We start from the raw sequence: 13750 nt of genomic DNA, 5'->3' as shown, positions 1-13750 counted from the left end.
ATTGTTGAACTTTGTCAGGATCAGCGATGTGAGTGTCTGGAGTGGATCCTCGAGATCCTGCATGAACTGGAGATAGATGAGAGTCAGCTTCCAGCTTTGAGATCTTCGATTGTTCCTTTATTAGCAGCACACACATACAACACTAACTCGCATGGTCATAATTATGGCCATCTAATGACGCTTTCTCGTAATGACCTGATAGATCGGCTGGAGCTTTTGTATAATAATATTCGAGACAGCCGAAGACCATCAATCTCTCAAGAGCAGCCACTGCAGGCTGAACAGTCAAGTCAGACAAAGATTCATGAACAACTGGACAGACATCAGAATGTTTTTGATCTTCAGCAGCGAGTAATTATATACGCGTCAACGCCAACGCTACCTTTCTCAATCCTATATCATTGGCGAAGATCTGTACGCTTCTGCCACATCCTTATCTTTTTTGGCGCCATGACAATCATCGGCAGCTTAATACCAGCTCTCTGGCGCTCAATAAATCGTCATGACATCTCTGGTGGCTTTTCGATCGCTCAATACGTTCTGAACGTTGGCGTCTTTGCGGTGGCATGCGCTACAGCCATACATGTGAAGACATGTACTTGCTGGGTTCCAGAGCCAAACATCGCTCATTCAAGATCTGACAATGGAACCGAAGACGTTGAACTTGAGGCTCTGCATGCTAGCTGAAGTATCGTGACAGAGAAACATAACTCTTGCGTCTTTGGTGCCTTGTGGCTGTTTCTAGAAATCATTGAAAGACCAGTCATTCGTTTCCGCATGCAACACATACGAGAAGCCTTGACTCAAGTCCACGACTGCATAGTGGCATTTCCCAACGGCGCTAGGTGACCGATGATGCGAGCCCCCGAAATTGCAAGTCTTGATTGGCTGGGTCATTGCCCTATAAGAACAATATTCTCAGCTCCGATCTACGGATGTACGACCTCGGCGGTTTCGGATTCGCATAGTCTAATGGACTTCTTGCAACGCAACTGGTGGAAATGATGAGAAGGATGTGAGAACATATGCTTGATGAGCAACTGTTTCGAACATTCAAGAAAGTCGAGCAAGAGAGGGAGACAAGAGCGCGGGTAAATATTGCCCAAGTCAATTGACTCTAGCTTGAAGAGAGTTTCTGCCAACATCAACAAGATACGACAAGTCATGCATTTCTACTCAACAACAGAATTCATAGATTACACTGAAGCGATTTTTGAATGGATTGGTGCCCGACAAATACAGAAACAGTTCCATCGACAGTGTCGGGCTCAATGCATGGCGGGGACTGGCGAATGGCTCTATGAATCGCCGAGCTTTAAAGCTTGGTCAGATCCTTCTTATTATAAGGGTGATCAAGCATTCCTTTGGTGTGAGGGCAAGCCAGGAATTGGGAAGACGATTCTCGCGTAGGTTCGGTCTGAAATTATCCTTTTCTCTGTCTCTAATTATCAATTGAAGCTCTAAGCTGATTGACAACTTGAGCGCGACTAACCATGTCGCCTATATCTACTTGAAAGACGGTATGACATATTCTGCAAGCGATATCACGGCTAGTCTGCTCAAGCAACTTTGTTTGCTTGGCGAATTTTTGCCCAGATGCTTGAATGAAGCATACAGCCAGTCCGGTGGTTGTCCTACACAACTACCCGAGCTAGGCATTTTGCTCAGAGCTCTTGAGGAGACATCACAAGAGCTTCGTGGTCCCATTGTTATCGTCATCGATGGTCTAGACAACCTACCGGATGGAAAGGAAGCGACCGATTTCTTCCGTGCCTTGAAGTATACATCCTGGAAGATAATTTTGACAAGTCGTCCTGATCAGGTTATTCTGGAGAAGGTTTGCAGTGGATGCTATAGAAAAAGGATACAAGATGAAGATTTAGCCGGAGACATTCGAAAATTTGTAGATGGATCTATTTCTAAAAATCAGGCGTTCAATCGGATGCTAGATGATTCCAGTAATCTGAGGCAGGAAATCATAGAGACAGTGACGTCGAAATCGCAGGGACTGTACGTGTCACAAAAAGACCAAATTTTCGAAGTACGATTAAGAGTCTTTAATGCTAACGAGATGAAGCTTCCATTGGGCAGATATCCAGATGCGACTCATTCTAGAATCAATAAATCTCTCAGGAGTTCGAAGCGCGATTCACAAGACCCCAAGCGAAATTTCCAAGATAGTTGAAAGTGCTTTTAGTATGGTTCAACTACAACGCCAACATCGCGCTTGGCCAGCCATGAAAACAATCGCTCTGCTAGCAAAGACAAGAGCGCCTCTCACTGCTGATGCAATATGCCACGCAGTCGGCTTAGATCTACTGCTCGACATCGGCAAGAACCCAAAAAGACTTTCAGTTGACGAATTGCCCCATTCTGCACCGCTCATTGAATGTTGTGCACCCTTCGTCGGCATTGACCCAGACACCCAAATTGTCACTTTCGCACATTTCGATGTTGCACAACATATACAGCACCATTATGAGCGATATTTTGCTGAAGAAAGAGTATCATTAGCAAGGATTTGTCTTGCCTACCTCTCCTTAAATGTATTTTCGGGGGGGCCTTGCTCAGACGAAGACAGCTTCTACAGACGCCAACGATCATATCCGTTTTTCATATATGCCGCTCATCACTGGGGCCATCATGTGCGTGACAACTTTTCACAATCATCTTCAGCCGACGGTCTTGGTGATCTTGTCATCAAATTGCTCACGAATCGAGGAATATTTGAATCATACCTCCAAGCAGCGGAACTCAATTTCGAAGTCATGAGCAACATTCAAATGCGCCACCAGCTGGATTTTGACACACAATTGAAGAGGCTGAAGAGTGTGTCCAATTTACAAGTAGCGGCGCGTTATGGCCTTGCTGAGACAGTGCGCATATTGATCAGTAGTGATGGTGACTCGGTCTTTCAACAGGACTTGGAGGGAATGTCGGCTTTACACGAAGCTTCCCGATTAGGATGGACAGAAATTGTCAAAATTCTACTAGACGCTGGAGCTAGTCCCTCGACTACCGACACTAGGCAGAAGACACCGATACATTATGCTCTTGCAGGCGGCCATGGAGAAATCTCATCGATTCTGGAGATAATGATGCCAGCGACTCCACTGCCACTGGAAGAGATCTTGCATGAAGCAGTTCAAAGTGGGGATATCGACGTTGTCGAATTTCTGATCAAGCAAAAAGTCAATTTGAACCCCAGTCATATAGCGAGGTCGGCGCTTATCACAGCTTGTCGGAGAGGGCATGCTCAAATAGTTAGATTGCTCTTAGAGAGCGGGGCAGATCCCAATCCAAGGCCACACGAATGTCCCGCAAGCGAGGACATCCCTTTACATTTGGCAGTCCGTCTCGGTCTCTTGCAAATTATGGAAATACTGCTAGAAAATGGTGCTCATGCCAGCGTTTGCGATGATAAAGGACGAAGTGCCCTTTTTGAGACTCCGGGTACACCAGGTCTTGAAACAACTCTAATGATGCTCCAGTGCGGAATAAATATCACACGAAAAGACAATGACGGAAACAAGATCTTGCATTGGACTGTAGGAAAGGGCGCATTGAAACATACAAAAGCCTTCATTGACCAAGGCGTACCAGTGGATAGCCTTAACAATGCTGGGCTCACACCTCTGGTGATAGCTATCCAAAACCAGAACTACCACATGGTTAGGCTCCTTATTCAAAGGGGTTCTGACGTAAACTTCATCGATGACGAGGGACGAACACCACTCACCCATGCGATCTTAGCATCAAAACCGGAGATTTGTGAGGCACTTCTGCGCGATGGAGCTCCTGCAAAAACAGATGGCGCACTCGGCTTAGCTATCATAGAGAACAAGGAGGATATATTGGGTCTGTTGATAAAATACGGGGCGGATATCAACCAGCCAGACAACCAGTCACGGACACCGCTTGAAGTCGCAGCAGCAGCTGGCCAAATCAACATTGTGCGCTTCTTGATTGATGCAGGTGCGGACGTAAATGGTCATGCTCAGCAAAAGCAAACGCCTCTGACGGTAGCGATAGCAGCTGATCACCCTGAGATTGTCAAAGTCCTTATTAACAAGGGAGATCCTACAGACTGCAAGGACGACAGTTCAGAGGAAGATTGAGACACTTGGAGTGACAACATCAATCAGTCTAGACCTGGCTCTGCAGGGGATTTCTTTTGACTTCAAAGAAAGTGTATCTACGTAGAGAATGATAGCATGCCGATGCGCGTGCCTGCTTATCTATTGACTCCCTGAGTTTGCATCGTATGTTAGACTTTCGACTTGTTGACCACAGAATGGGTAGACTCCTGTAGCCCTCATTATTAAATCTCAAGCCCAGTCAAGATCGCCCAGGCAGATACAATCGTCTCCCTTTCATGGAGATCTAATCTACCCTGTCATCCTCAAAGAAGCACTAGTTGATTTACTATGATAATTCGTTTCTCTGAAGACGCCTAGCTACTCCTCACTGGCGCATGCTTTGTAAGGCTGCATATTACTAACATTACAGTCTACTGCAGGGCCGATACCGGATTAGGCACATAAATATTGAGTCGGGTAGCTAGTGTGGAAACTGTTCATTTCCATATTACGATACCTGAATTCTCCTATTTCCTTCCCATTTTTCTCACCATGACACTACTTTTTGTAAGATTCATCAAGAAGTCTTTTCCTGCCCAGGTTTGACGCCAATTAGCCTGTAACCTACTGCAGCATTTGAGCGACCTCCCAACATGGCTTCGAAGACCATCATCACCGATTTACTACCAACGTCTCGACGGGCCAAAGGGCAGGCAGTCCGACGACAGCGGTCAAGGCTGCTCAATGGAGTTCGAGAAGATACTTGCAAGACCAATACCAGTTCTCAAGGCTCTGAGCAAGTCAACATTCACGAGCATCCTTCTACGGTCTGTGCTAGTAAAACTGTGTCTAGCCAATCCAATCATATGCAGGTTTCGACTAAAGATTCCCAAGATTGCTCGGATGACCAGTCTTCTGCAGGTACTCGACAAGGCATCCAGTCTGATGGTGAAGTTCGCGATACCAGTGGTTCAAAAGGCCACTCTTCCATGCGCTTGAAGCAGTATCGGATTGACAAAGGGGATGGAAACTCAGCCCTCCTTACAGTAAGCGATCTTCGCTTCTTGGCCAACTCATATCCGAAAGAGGAAACGCAGCATCCGTCTCACATAAACCCGGAAATCTTAACGAAAGATGACAACCTGCAACGCGATACACCTAACATATTTCCTCCTATCGAGTGTCAGAAGGTTTTCCATGATGAGACTCTCCTCGAGACAGATAACATTCGTGGCCTCAAGGTCGTCCAGCCAGCACCCATAACAGGAAGTCTGTATATGTATAGGGGTCTCTACGGGGACTGGCTGTGTGGGCGTTGCGGAATGCCTGTTTACTGCGAGGATGACGAGACCTGCTATTTCGCTGGCTTTGCCTTCTTTTTGGCACGCTATCCCCGCCGCTTCACGTATGATTACGGACGGAAATACGACGCGCACACGTGTTGGATGCGGCAGGTGTATATTGAGAAAAGGTTCAATGTATGAGCATAGCAGGGGAGGAGTTCAGTGTTTGTCTAAATTAGCAATTGGTTTTTTCGGTGATTGGATGTTGAACGCACGAATCTTTTCTTCCTAGACTCTTACACTGTTTCAGTATGTGACCGTGGCAAGAAAGCAGATTTTCTTGCTCTTTCCTATGGCGCCATCTTTGTGTAGGTGGATTGTCAAATTCGTTCTGAGATTAGCTTAGATATTTCCAAAAATGGGCATCCAAATTGTATATCGTCTGCTATGACAGGATCGAGTCCATATATCAAGCGTGATAGTGTCTCTGAGTCAGCCAAATCATTGAGAATCATACTACCAATGAACGCTATACAGCCTTCAATCATTCTCTGATAACCTGAAATGCGGCAATCTTCTCATCAAGCTCCTTCTCCCGTGCCTCAAAAGTACCCGTAAAGACATGCCTATGCTTTGTCCTCAGATGCGACTCGATCATCTTTCGGTCATGATATTCAACTTCTCCTTTGGGGCAGCCACGGAGGCGGCACTGATACCAAGTGCCATAACAGGCGCGATGCCAGCGTTTTCCGTCGGCTTGGACGCGGCGGCGGCGACTTCTGACAAGTCTGACAGCACAGTCGGCTATTTGACTCTTGACTTCCTCCTTTTTGAGATAGTTTCCCGTTCGCTCGCGGATTCTGTCAAGAGTTTCATTGCAATCTTGGAACTGGGAAGGTATTCCAACATTCTTAGCCTCTTTACGAGCTTTTTGATTGGCCTCATCATCTCCAAAGTGAGCGGTTTCGTTCGCTGCGCTGGCATTCTTGTCTGTGAGTGGATGTCCGTTCACTTTGCATTGATCTCCTTTGTGGCTCTTACTTTGAACAAATTTCCCTATCCATACTTTGAGAGGACCCCTGGTCTTCCATTCGTCTAATTTGATATCTTCAAGCCCATCGACATTGAGGCGGTCATATTTGAAGCGGTATCCTAAAGTACTTTGCTTTTCTATCACTTTCTCGTGAGTCACTTCCGATTCAGTAACCAGCTGTGTTGCAAAGTGAAACAAATCACTAAATTTGCCTAAACCGACAGAAGATTTAGGTATGTGCCGCTGTCTTTTGACCCCAGTGCCAATACTGATGACATTCTGTAGGCAATCATCATTCAGATTATTCATCCTGCGTACCTCTTCAATGATCTCCATCCAGGGGTTATTGGTCCCAAAGCCACCATCGAGGTATCTAGAGCCCTTGATAGAGATTTCTTTGAAGTAAAGTGGGGCAGCAGATGTTGCTCGAGCAACTTGCCAGATAGGGAGGTCGTGAGCAGGGCCTGGATTTCGTGCGGAACTACGCTCTTCGTCGGTGCATCCAGGACAGATATTTTGGTAAGTTCGAAAGATGTAAGGAACTTCATCTGCGTCTTCTGACTGCTGGTATGAGATCACAGCACTGACCGGGTAAGTCAGCGCTTCTTCGACTATAACGTTGAGACCCTTGACTTACACACGACGCCTACCGTCCGCAATGGCGAAAGTTTCGCCTCCAGGAAATTTGTTGATCTTTGGCACTCTTCTACTGACCAGATCCTCAATTACAGATTTCAAAACTTTGTGGTTGAGCTTTTCCCGAGGGAAAAAGAGAGGTGATTGGACATGAAACCATCGAGGATTTCCAAAGACCTTGGCCCCAAGCTTCTCATATTCATTTATGCAATCATCAATATTCATCCGTAAACGACCAAGCATAATGCTAATAAGCCCGCCTGTGCTTGTGCCCGCGATGTAATCGAAGTAGTGACAGGGTAGCCAAGCAGACTTTGTCGAGTCCGTAAGAATTGAAGCATCGGGACCCAGCCTCTCAGTCTCGCGTGCCAGATTCGAAGGATGAGTGACTGGAAAGAGGCTGGACTCAGCGCTCCCGACGTACTCACCTGCTCCCCTGAGCCGGGGGTCTTGTTCCTCACTGGCAATGGCTTTCATGAGTGCTTGAACGATCAAGAGTGAAGAGTACCTTCTTATGCCACCTCCATCTATAGTATGTAGTCAGATCGGAAGGCTCTAGAAGATCAAAAGCATGATAGTGACACGTGCCAAGTGAAAGAATTGACTTCTGATCCCACGCTTGAGTCTCCTCAAAAGACCCGGAGCCAACAGTGTCAAATGTCGCTTGATTCGAAAGTGGTTTGATATCCAAGTCAGACTCAGGAAAACTATGTAAGTCGGGAATTTGTACAGTCATAGCATGTGGATCTATCTTGGATTGAATGTAGGCTGTAATTGTACGACGGGACCAGAAACCCGCTTGTCTTTCTAGGGGCGCACTGGAACTTGTAGGAGCCGTTACTGGCCGTGTTGGCATACTGGTTGACCCAAGATCCGTTTTACGTGTGAAATGCAAGTCATTCGACGCAGAAGCGTTGGACTCGACTGGCACAGGTTTGTATCTTGATGTGCTCGGTGTATCAGCTAGCCTCGAAGATGTATACGCCATCGGGGAGGCAATATTGGCAGCGCCTGTCTTGTCAACCGCGCAGTTCCGTAGATTTCGAACCCGGCTAAACCGTGTCTGCTGAGCGAGCCCGGCGATACAGCAAAGAACTATTTAAACGAAACGTGCTATTAGATTCATTGATGTGACATGTCAGATCGTTTGGATGTCTAGTAAGCCGAATCGACTAGAGAGGGATTGTAGATAAGAAGCAGTTGCTATCGCGGCGGGACTCAAGTGTTTCAATGAGACAGTACACGGATGGCACTCGAACGACCGGAAATATACCCGATTTCAAAGCAGAACCTCCATTGGAAGACAACAAAACTAAGAAGCCGTGTGATCCATCGCATTCAGACGACTGTGGTTGGTTACCAATTACATGCTTGAGCATGGACGACCACGTCGGCTGAAACAGACAACTCGAGTTACTTCATACTGATAGGCGCTGACACCTCGATGACAGCCAATCCAGGTGCAGTACCTCTGCAGGGTCAAGAGGACGTAAGTGAAGAAAATCTGCCTTGAAATACATTTCGTACGAGGTTCACAAGACTTCGTTTGCCTTCTTCCCCCTGATGCTCTTTTGATGCAGAACGCAACACGAGGTTTGAATGTGAAAAGATGATGGCGGAGAGGAGATACGAAACAAGCAATCGTCTCAAATCCAAGAGTATTTGATCAGTAGTGAGCCCGAAACAATGCTATCGGATTCTTGCTTCAGGCAGAGATCCGCCTATTCAGCGCGGCCTGACAGTAGTCGTACAAAACCCGGACGCCTTTCAGGCGACATGATTCGCAGTGTTATAGCTTCTCACTGACATGCCGCGGAAGGGGCTCCATAATTTGATTTGATTCGATGCAACAACCGGGCGTCCAGTGTCGTCTTGCGTAAATTAGCACGGTCGCACACCAGCCTGCAGTTTCGGGACTGTCAGTGGAAGAAGACTGATTTGACCAGCTGCATCTATTATTGTTTCGATTGCTTGTGGCGCAGTTTATGGCCTCGTGTACTTATCGAGTGACTTGCCCCTGCCTCTCTGTTTTAATCTCCCTTTTGCCTAATTTCACATTCTTCTTGCTACGGAGCACTACGTATCGATTCCGCCAGCAGCAATTAAGTTCCCTTGTACCTCTTCAGAACACTATCAATAATTGACTATCTTTCTCTACAATCATGTTTGGTGGCGAAGAATCAGAGCAAGAGCCCAAGCCGAATGCTCGAACTAACAGCGACCGGATCATCATATTCCATACGTCTACTAAAGCCGTCGAAGTCGTAAAGAAAGCCGACTTTTCGGGTGAGTCCCCGTATGATTCTGAATAAGAGAAACAAGACTGATCCTGATTCTAGCAAAGCTCCAAGATGATGAACCGCGAGAGATTGCCCCAAAGCTGGGCAAATGGATCAATGTACACGCAAAGAGCAGTAGCAAGGAGCTCAAAGGTCTCGTTCTGACAACACTGGATTTGGGCATGCTTGGATGGGCAGATTCATGTCGCAGGTTGTTTGGTCGGTGCAACGAGATATACGTCGTCGATTGAGAACAGGGACATATCAATCAGCCGTAGGACGTTCTCGGGGGATAGCAGTCGTGCTACCTTTTTTTAAGATGACTCGCGTTAGATGCCAAATATGCTTTGATCGGCGTAAATTAGACTGCAAAAATCAGCAATGCTATCGATTTCTCGAATTAAAGCCTGATGCTGCTCATGCCAACTTATGACCTCATTAGGGAAGACACAGACCCATACAATGTAATCTATCCGCGTTGTAAAGCTACGCTATCAGTTTCCAACGTGGTGATCATGCCTGAAAGTGAGTTGTGCAAAGGGAGCAATACACAGCGCCCAGCTTATCGAAGCCCTTTTGAGAGGGACAAAGCGGGGTTTTCAACCTCGAATGGTGCCAGTCCAATTAGTGCCTCTCTAAAGCCAAGCGTGCCCATATCATTCCATAGTAAAGCATGAATCTGCCACAAACTGACTGAAAGACCTCTGGGTATTGATATAGCTTGGCTCATAAAGCCCCCCACGAGCGTCAATCACAGCCGCTGGCTGCCTTTTCCGCCCACGGATTTATTAGAGACATTTGTTGTCATCATTATGGAGCAAATGAAGATCCATTTGCTCCACTGATAATCTTGGAAGACCGTCGATTTGGAGAGATGGCCATGCCGGAAGGCAGCACAGTTGATGCAGGGAAATGCTCACGCTACGATTCAAGATTTTGATGAATTTCTCACTTTTTCGGCGTCCGCGGCGAATAGATCGTCCCTCAACCCCTGCAGCTTGGCATGGTCTGCCTCGCCCATACTCCTCAAGCTCATCAGGTATTCTTTGAAGCCGCTCGACATGGTAGCGACCTGCTGCAAATGCTCTCGCCTGATCTCAATCTTTCCGTCCCGGGTTCGTCTCTTCTTCTCCCGAGCATCCCACTCCGCAAGCGCGATCATAGTGTTGAACGCATTGCGTATCTCTCGGCCGTTCCACATCAATCCCTTGAGTGCCTCGCCCCTGTACGCGAAATCATGCACCGAGAAATCGACCGAGACATCTCCCCGCTCGCGCCCCAGCTTCCGGAATGAGGAGTCCCAGATTCGCGCGCGGTCTTCATCCGTCAGTTCGGGGAAATGCAAGACCACGTGCACGCGGGAGATAACTGCCTCATCGAAAGTGCCAACGCGGTTGGTGGTCAGGAACATCAGCCCTTGATAATATTCGAGTGCACGCAGGAAGACGGAGACAAGGCTGTTGCGCTTAATGTCGCCACGCTCGCGGGCTTCGAGGAAGATGTCGGCCTCATCGAAGAGAAGGACCGCGTTCCATAGCGCGCCGAGGCGCAGCCAGCGCGTCAACTCTTCCTCGACGTCCGAACTGGTCGTACCAAGGTCGCCGCAAGTGATGGAGAGCAAAGGGCGTTTAGTCTGCTCTGCAACGCATTCAGCGGCCGTCGTCTTGCCGACCCCTGGTTTGCCGTGGAGGAGGAGAAGCTGACCGCGGCCTTTGTTGGGCACGAAGTCGGAGCTCCAAGGTGTGGTAGTTATTGTTGTTTTAGAACCGGCGAAATTGTTTTCTGGAGGATTGGAGTGCCGCAGAGAGTATGTATGTGATAGTGCTTGGATGATATGCTTCGTCTCTTCACCAACCTGAAGGTCATTGATCATGTCTTCGTCGAAGATACAGTCGGAGATGTGATCCACGTCAAGGAGAACTAAAAGTTTTTTTTTAGCACCAGAGCAGTTATACGTCTTCCATTTTAGAATTGAATCATGTGCAGACTCGAATTGTACATCTTGGGTCTACACAATTTCATAATCAGAGTTTTCAAAATCGACAAAACATGTTAAGATCTCCCCACGGCTCCTTGTGCGAACGTAATCAGAAATCACTGACTTACCCCAGTCACGCTCTTCCAGAACATACGCGTTCACTACTTGCTCACAAATGAGATATATTTCATCCGAAATTTCTTCAGTCTCCACGTCTGAATGATGAAGCAATTGAAAGAGAGGCTGCTTCCGTAATGGCGTGTCTTCTACGAAGCTTCGAGGGTTCTTCCGACCCAAAATATTTGCTACTTTTGTATCCCAATCTTGCCCTGTGTCACTGACATCATCGTCGTCATCATCATCTCGAGAACGAGATCTACTAACGATCCTACGCTCGTAGTAAAAACTGCCTGATGTATCACTGGATGAAGAACGTCTCATTCTTCGGCGTCTACGAGGTTTAGGGACGACTGGTAGGTAATCGGGTGAGTGACGTGTTCGTCTGACCAAACGAGGGTCGTGATGGAAAGTCTCCGAGTCGACAATGATACGGCTATCTAACCATCGGCGAGTTCCTGATATTGTGAATCCGTGGTATTCAAATTGGCCCCTCGACGACAAGGTTTGATAACGACGACCTCGTGCTACCATAGACTGACGTACTGAGCCATCAGGATCGCAACGATATTTGGCGGGATAGATGGGAAGGTTAGTTATCAGTCGTTCTCCATTGAACGGCAATATTTTAACCTTCTTCTTCGCTGGGATCCATTTCCGGCCGTCATTCTTGAGGTATGTCAAGACAATTGTCACTTTGCGAAGTCGATGTCTAAGTTTCAATTTACGCCCCGTGTCAAGCCTAGATGGCATGACATTAGGCCGCTTGCTATGGCGATCGTAATGGAACAGCCCTTGTAATGAAAATGATTCTACTGTAAAAGCGCTCGGTAAGGAAGTGTTCTCCTTTTCCTCGTAAACGAGAGTTCCGGGAGTGAAAAGCAGCCAAGCCCATTCAAAAGTGCAGACAGCCTCATGGCATTCCCATCGTTGCTTTTCCAAATTCATTGCATTCAAGTATCTCTGGTCTAGGAATTTATAGAGCTCGGTGATATGGTCTGGTTGCTGCGAATTCTGTTGCACTTGCATATCGCTTACTCCGAGACCTTTTGCCACGAAATCATCAATGTCTTTATCCGCGACTTGGTTATTATGAAGTTCGATTCCCACGGAAGATGAATTTGGCAACAGCGAGTCGCGGTACTCAAGCATCTCGTCACGAAATTGCAGCAAAACGCAATAAGGCTCCGCCACGACGAGCGAATCACCTTCAAAGGCTAGGTCTGGATAGCCAGGAGCGACTGAGTGGAGAGCCTCAATGATGGATTCTGAATTGATGGTCAGGATCATCCCGGCATCTGCACTAGCTACTATTTGCTCTCCAGGACGGTAGCGAATTGGCTCTGGATGGGGTCCGTCTGAAAAGGAGTCGTTATCACTGTACGACGGATGGAAGATTTTCTCGAGGGGTCCTTTTTTGGGCATTTTTGGTGCAGCCAGGAATGTAGTAACCTCGAAGATAGGCGCATCACTTTGTTCTTTGCTCGAATGTAGGGTTAAAGGCATTTGCTTATCGTGCTCAAAGGTCTTCAAATATGTGGCTCGCAGCTTGCGTGTCCGGCCAGCCAGCCAAGTCACGCGCAATCGATATAATTCAGCTCGATACAAGACTTTCGGTAGTGGGTGAGGTGGAGGAGATAGACTACGAGTCGACGGCATCTCTGATTCTGCAGACGTAGGCTCCGGCCCTTTGGAGAGATTGAAGAGATGGTCAATGCATTTCCCAACAAACTCATCAAAAGCTTTTGCAACAGGAGCCACGTCAAAGTTCAAGGCCTTGTAATCGAAATTGTGTCCTTCTTCCGGGTCGTAGGTAAATCGCAATTGAGGGTGATTGCGCTCCCAAATTTCGTTCTCCTTGTGAAATTCAACCACTTGCCTTCCATATCGTGCCTCCCAGTATTGCTGCCCTTGTTTTCCGAGGTCATCCCATGCTCTTTCCATACGTGCAGGTGATAGATCTGTGTCCGAGTTGACGCCACATTTTGCAGCATCGACGATGCTTTGATGGGTAAATTGTTCGAATGGAGGTTTGGGAAGCTCTGGTTTCTTCGCTCGAGGGATTTCGTGCATGCTAGCAGAAGCATCGGAGTCTGCGGGTCCGTCATCGTCCATGCTTTCTGACCACTTGGTCCCCTATAGCTGAGCAGCTCCCCACAAAATGACACCGGCTCTTCAGTGGTCTCTTCGGTGGGATGGCATGTCAAGGACAACAAGGAGCTAGCCAGCCGCAGGATGAGAGCCTAAGGAAGGCTGCAGCGTGGCGCAGTCTAGCAGAATTGGCCATCGCGACAGCCACCATGCCACTGTCTTCTGAACGCCATACAGGATTCAGGCCATCATGT

At 47.5% G+C, this 13750-nt stretch overlaps 5 protein-coding genes across 5 annotated transcripts; 3 read left to right on the top strand and 2 right to left on the bottom strand.

Annotated features, from left to right (window-relative positions):
- Window positions 1–1522: 1522 nt before the first annotated feature.
- On the top strand, window positions 1523–4118 carry KY384_005034 (uncharacterized protein; the record flags this gene model as incomplete). The annotated part of the gene is made up of 2 exons (XM_044813536.1): window positions 1523–2010; window positions 2078–4118. The coding sequence occupies 2 exons, from the start codon at window positions 1523–1525 to the stop codon at window positions 4116–4118; spliced, it is 2529 nt and encodes an 842-aa protein (XP_044669814.1).
- A 614-nt stretch (window positions 4119–4732) lies between these two features.
- KY384_005033 (uncharacterized protein) lies at window positions 4733–5563 on the top strand (the record flags this gene model as incomplete). Its single annotated transcript, XM_044813535.1, has 1 exon — window positions 4733–5563. One exon carries the CDS (start codon window positions 4733–4735, stop codon window positions 5561–5563), a length of 831 nt encoding a protein of 276 aa, XP_044669813.1.
- Window positions 5564–5906: 343 nt separating this feature from the next.
- Window positions 5907–7887, bottom strand: KY384_005032 (uncharacterized protein; the record flags this gene model as incomplete). Its single annotated transcript, XM_044813534.1, has 3 exons — window positions 5907–6020; window positions 6156–6876; window positions 7670–7887. 3 exons carry the CDS (start codon window positions 7885–7887, stop codon window positions 5907–5909), a joined length of 1053 nt encoding a protein of 350 aa, XP_044669812.1.
- A 1306-nt stretch (window positions 7888–9193) lies between these two features.
- Window positions 9194–9561, top strand: KY384_005031 (uncharacterized protein; the record flags this gene model as incomplete). Its single annotated transcript, XM_044813533.1, has 2 exons — window positions 9194–9317; window positions 9347–9561. 2 exons carry the CDS (start codon window positions 9194–9196, stop codon window positions 9559–9561), a joined length of 339 nt encoding a protein of 112 aa, XP_044669811.1.
- A 2284-nt stretch (window positions 9562–11845) lies between these two features.
- KY384_005030 (uncharacterized protein) lies at window positions 11846–13520 on the bottom strand (the record flags this gene model as incomplete). The annotated part of the gene is given in 2 exon segments (XM_044813532.1): window positions 11846–11932; window positions 11952–13520. The coding sequence occupies 2 exon segments, from the start codon at window positions 13518–13520 to the stop codon at window positions 11846–11848; spliced, it is 1656 nt and encodes a 551-aa protein (XP_044669810.1).
- Window positions 13521–13750: the final 230 nt, after the last annotated feature.

The sequence above is a fragment of the Bacidia gigantensis genome, assembly GCF_019456465.1.
Source record: "Bacidia gigantensis strain McMullin 20006 chromosome Unknown contig_244, whole genome shotgun sequence".
Lineage (NCBI taxonomy): Eukaryota > Fungi > Ascomycota > Lecanoromycetes > Lecanorales > Ramalinaceae > Bacidia > Bacidia gigantensis.
Note: the sequence above shows the minus strand (reverse complement) of the source record. Positions and strands in the feature narration are given on the sequence as shown.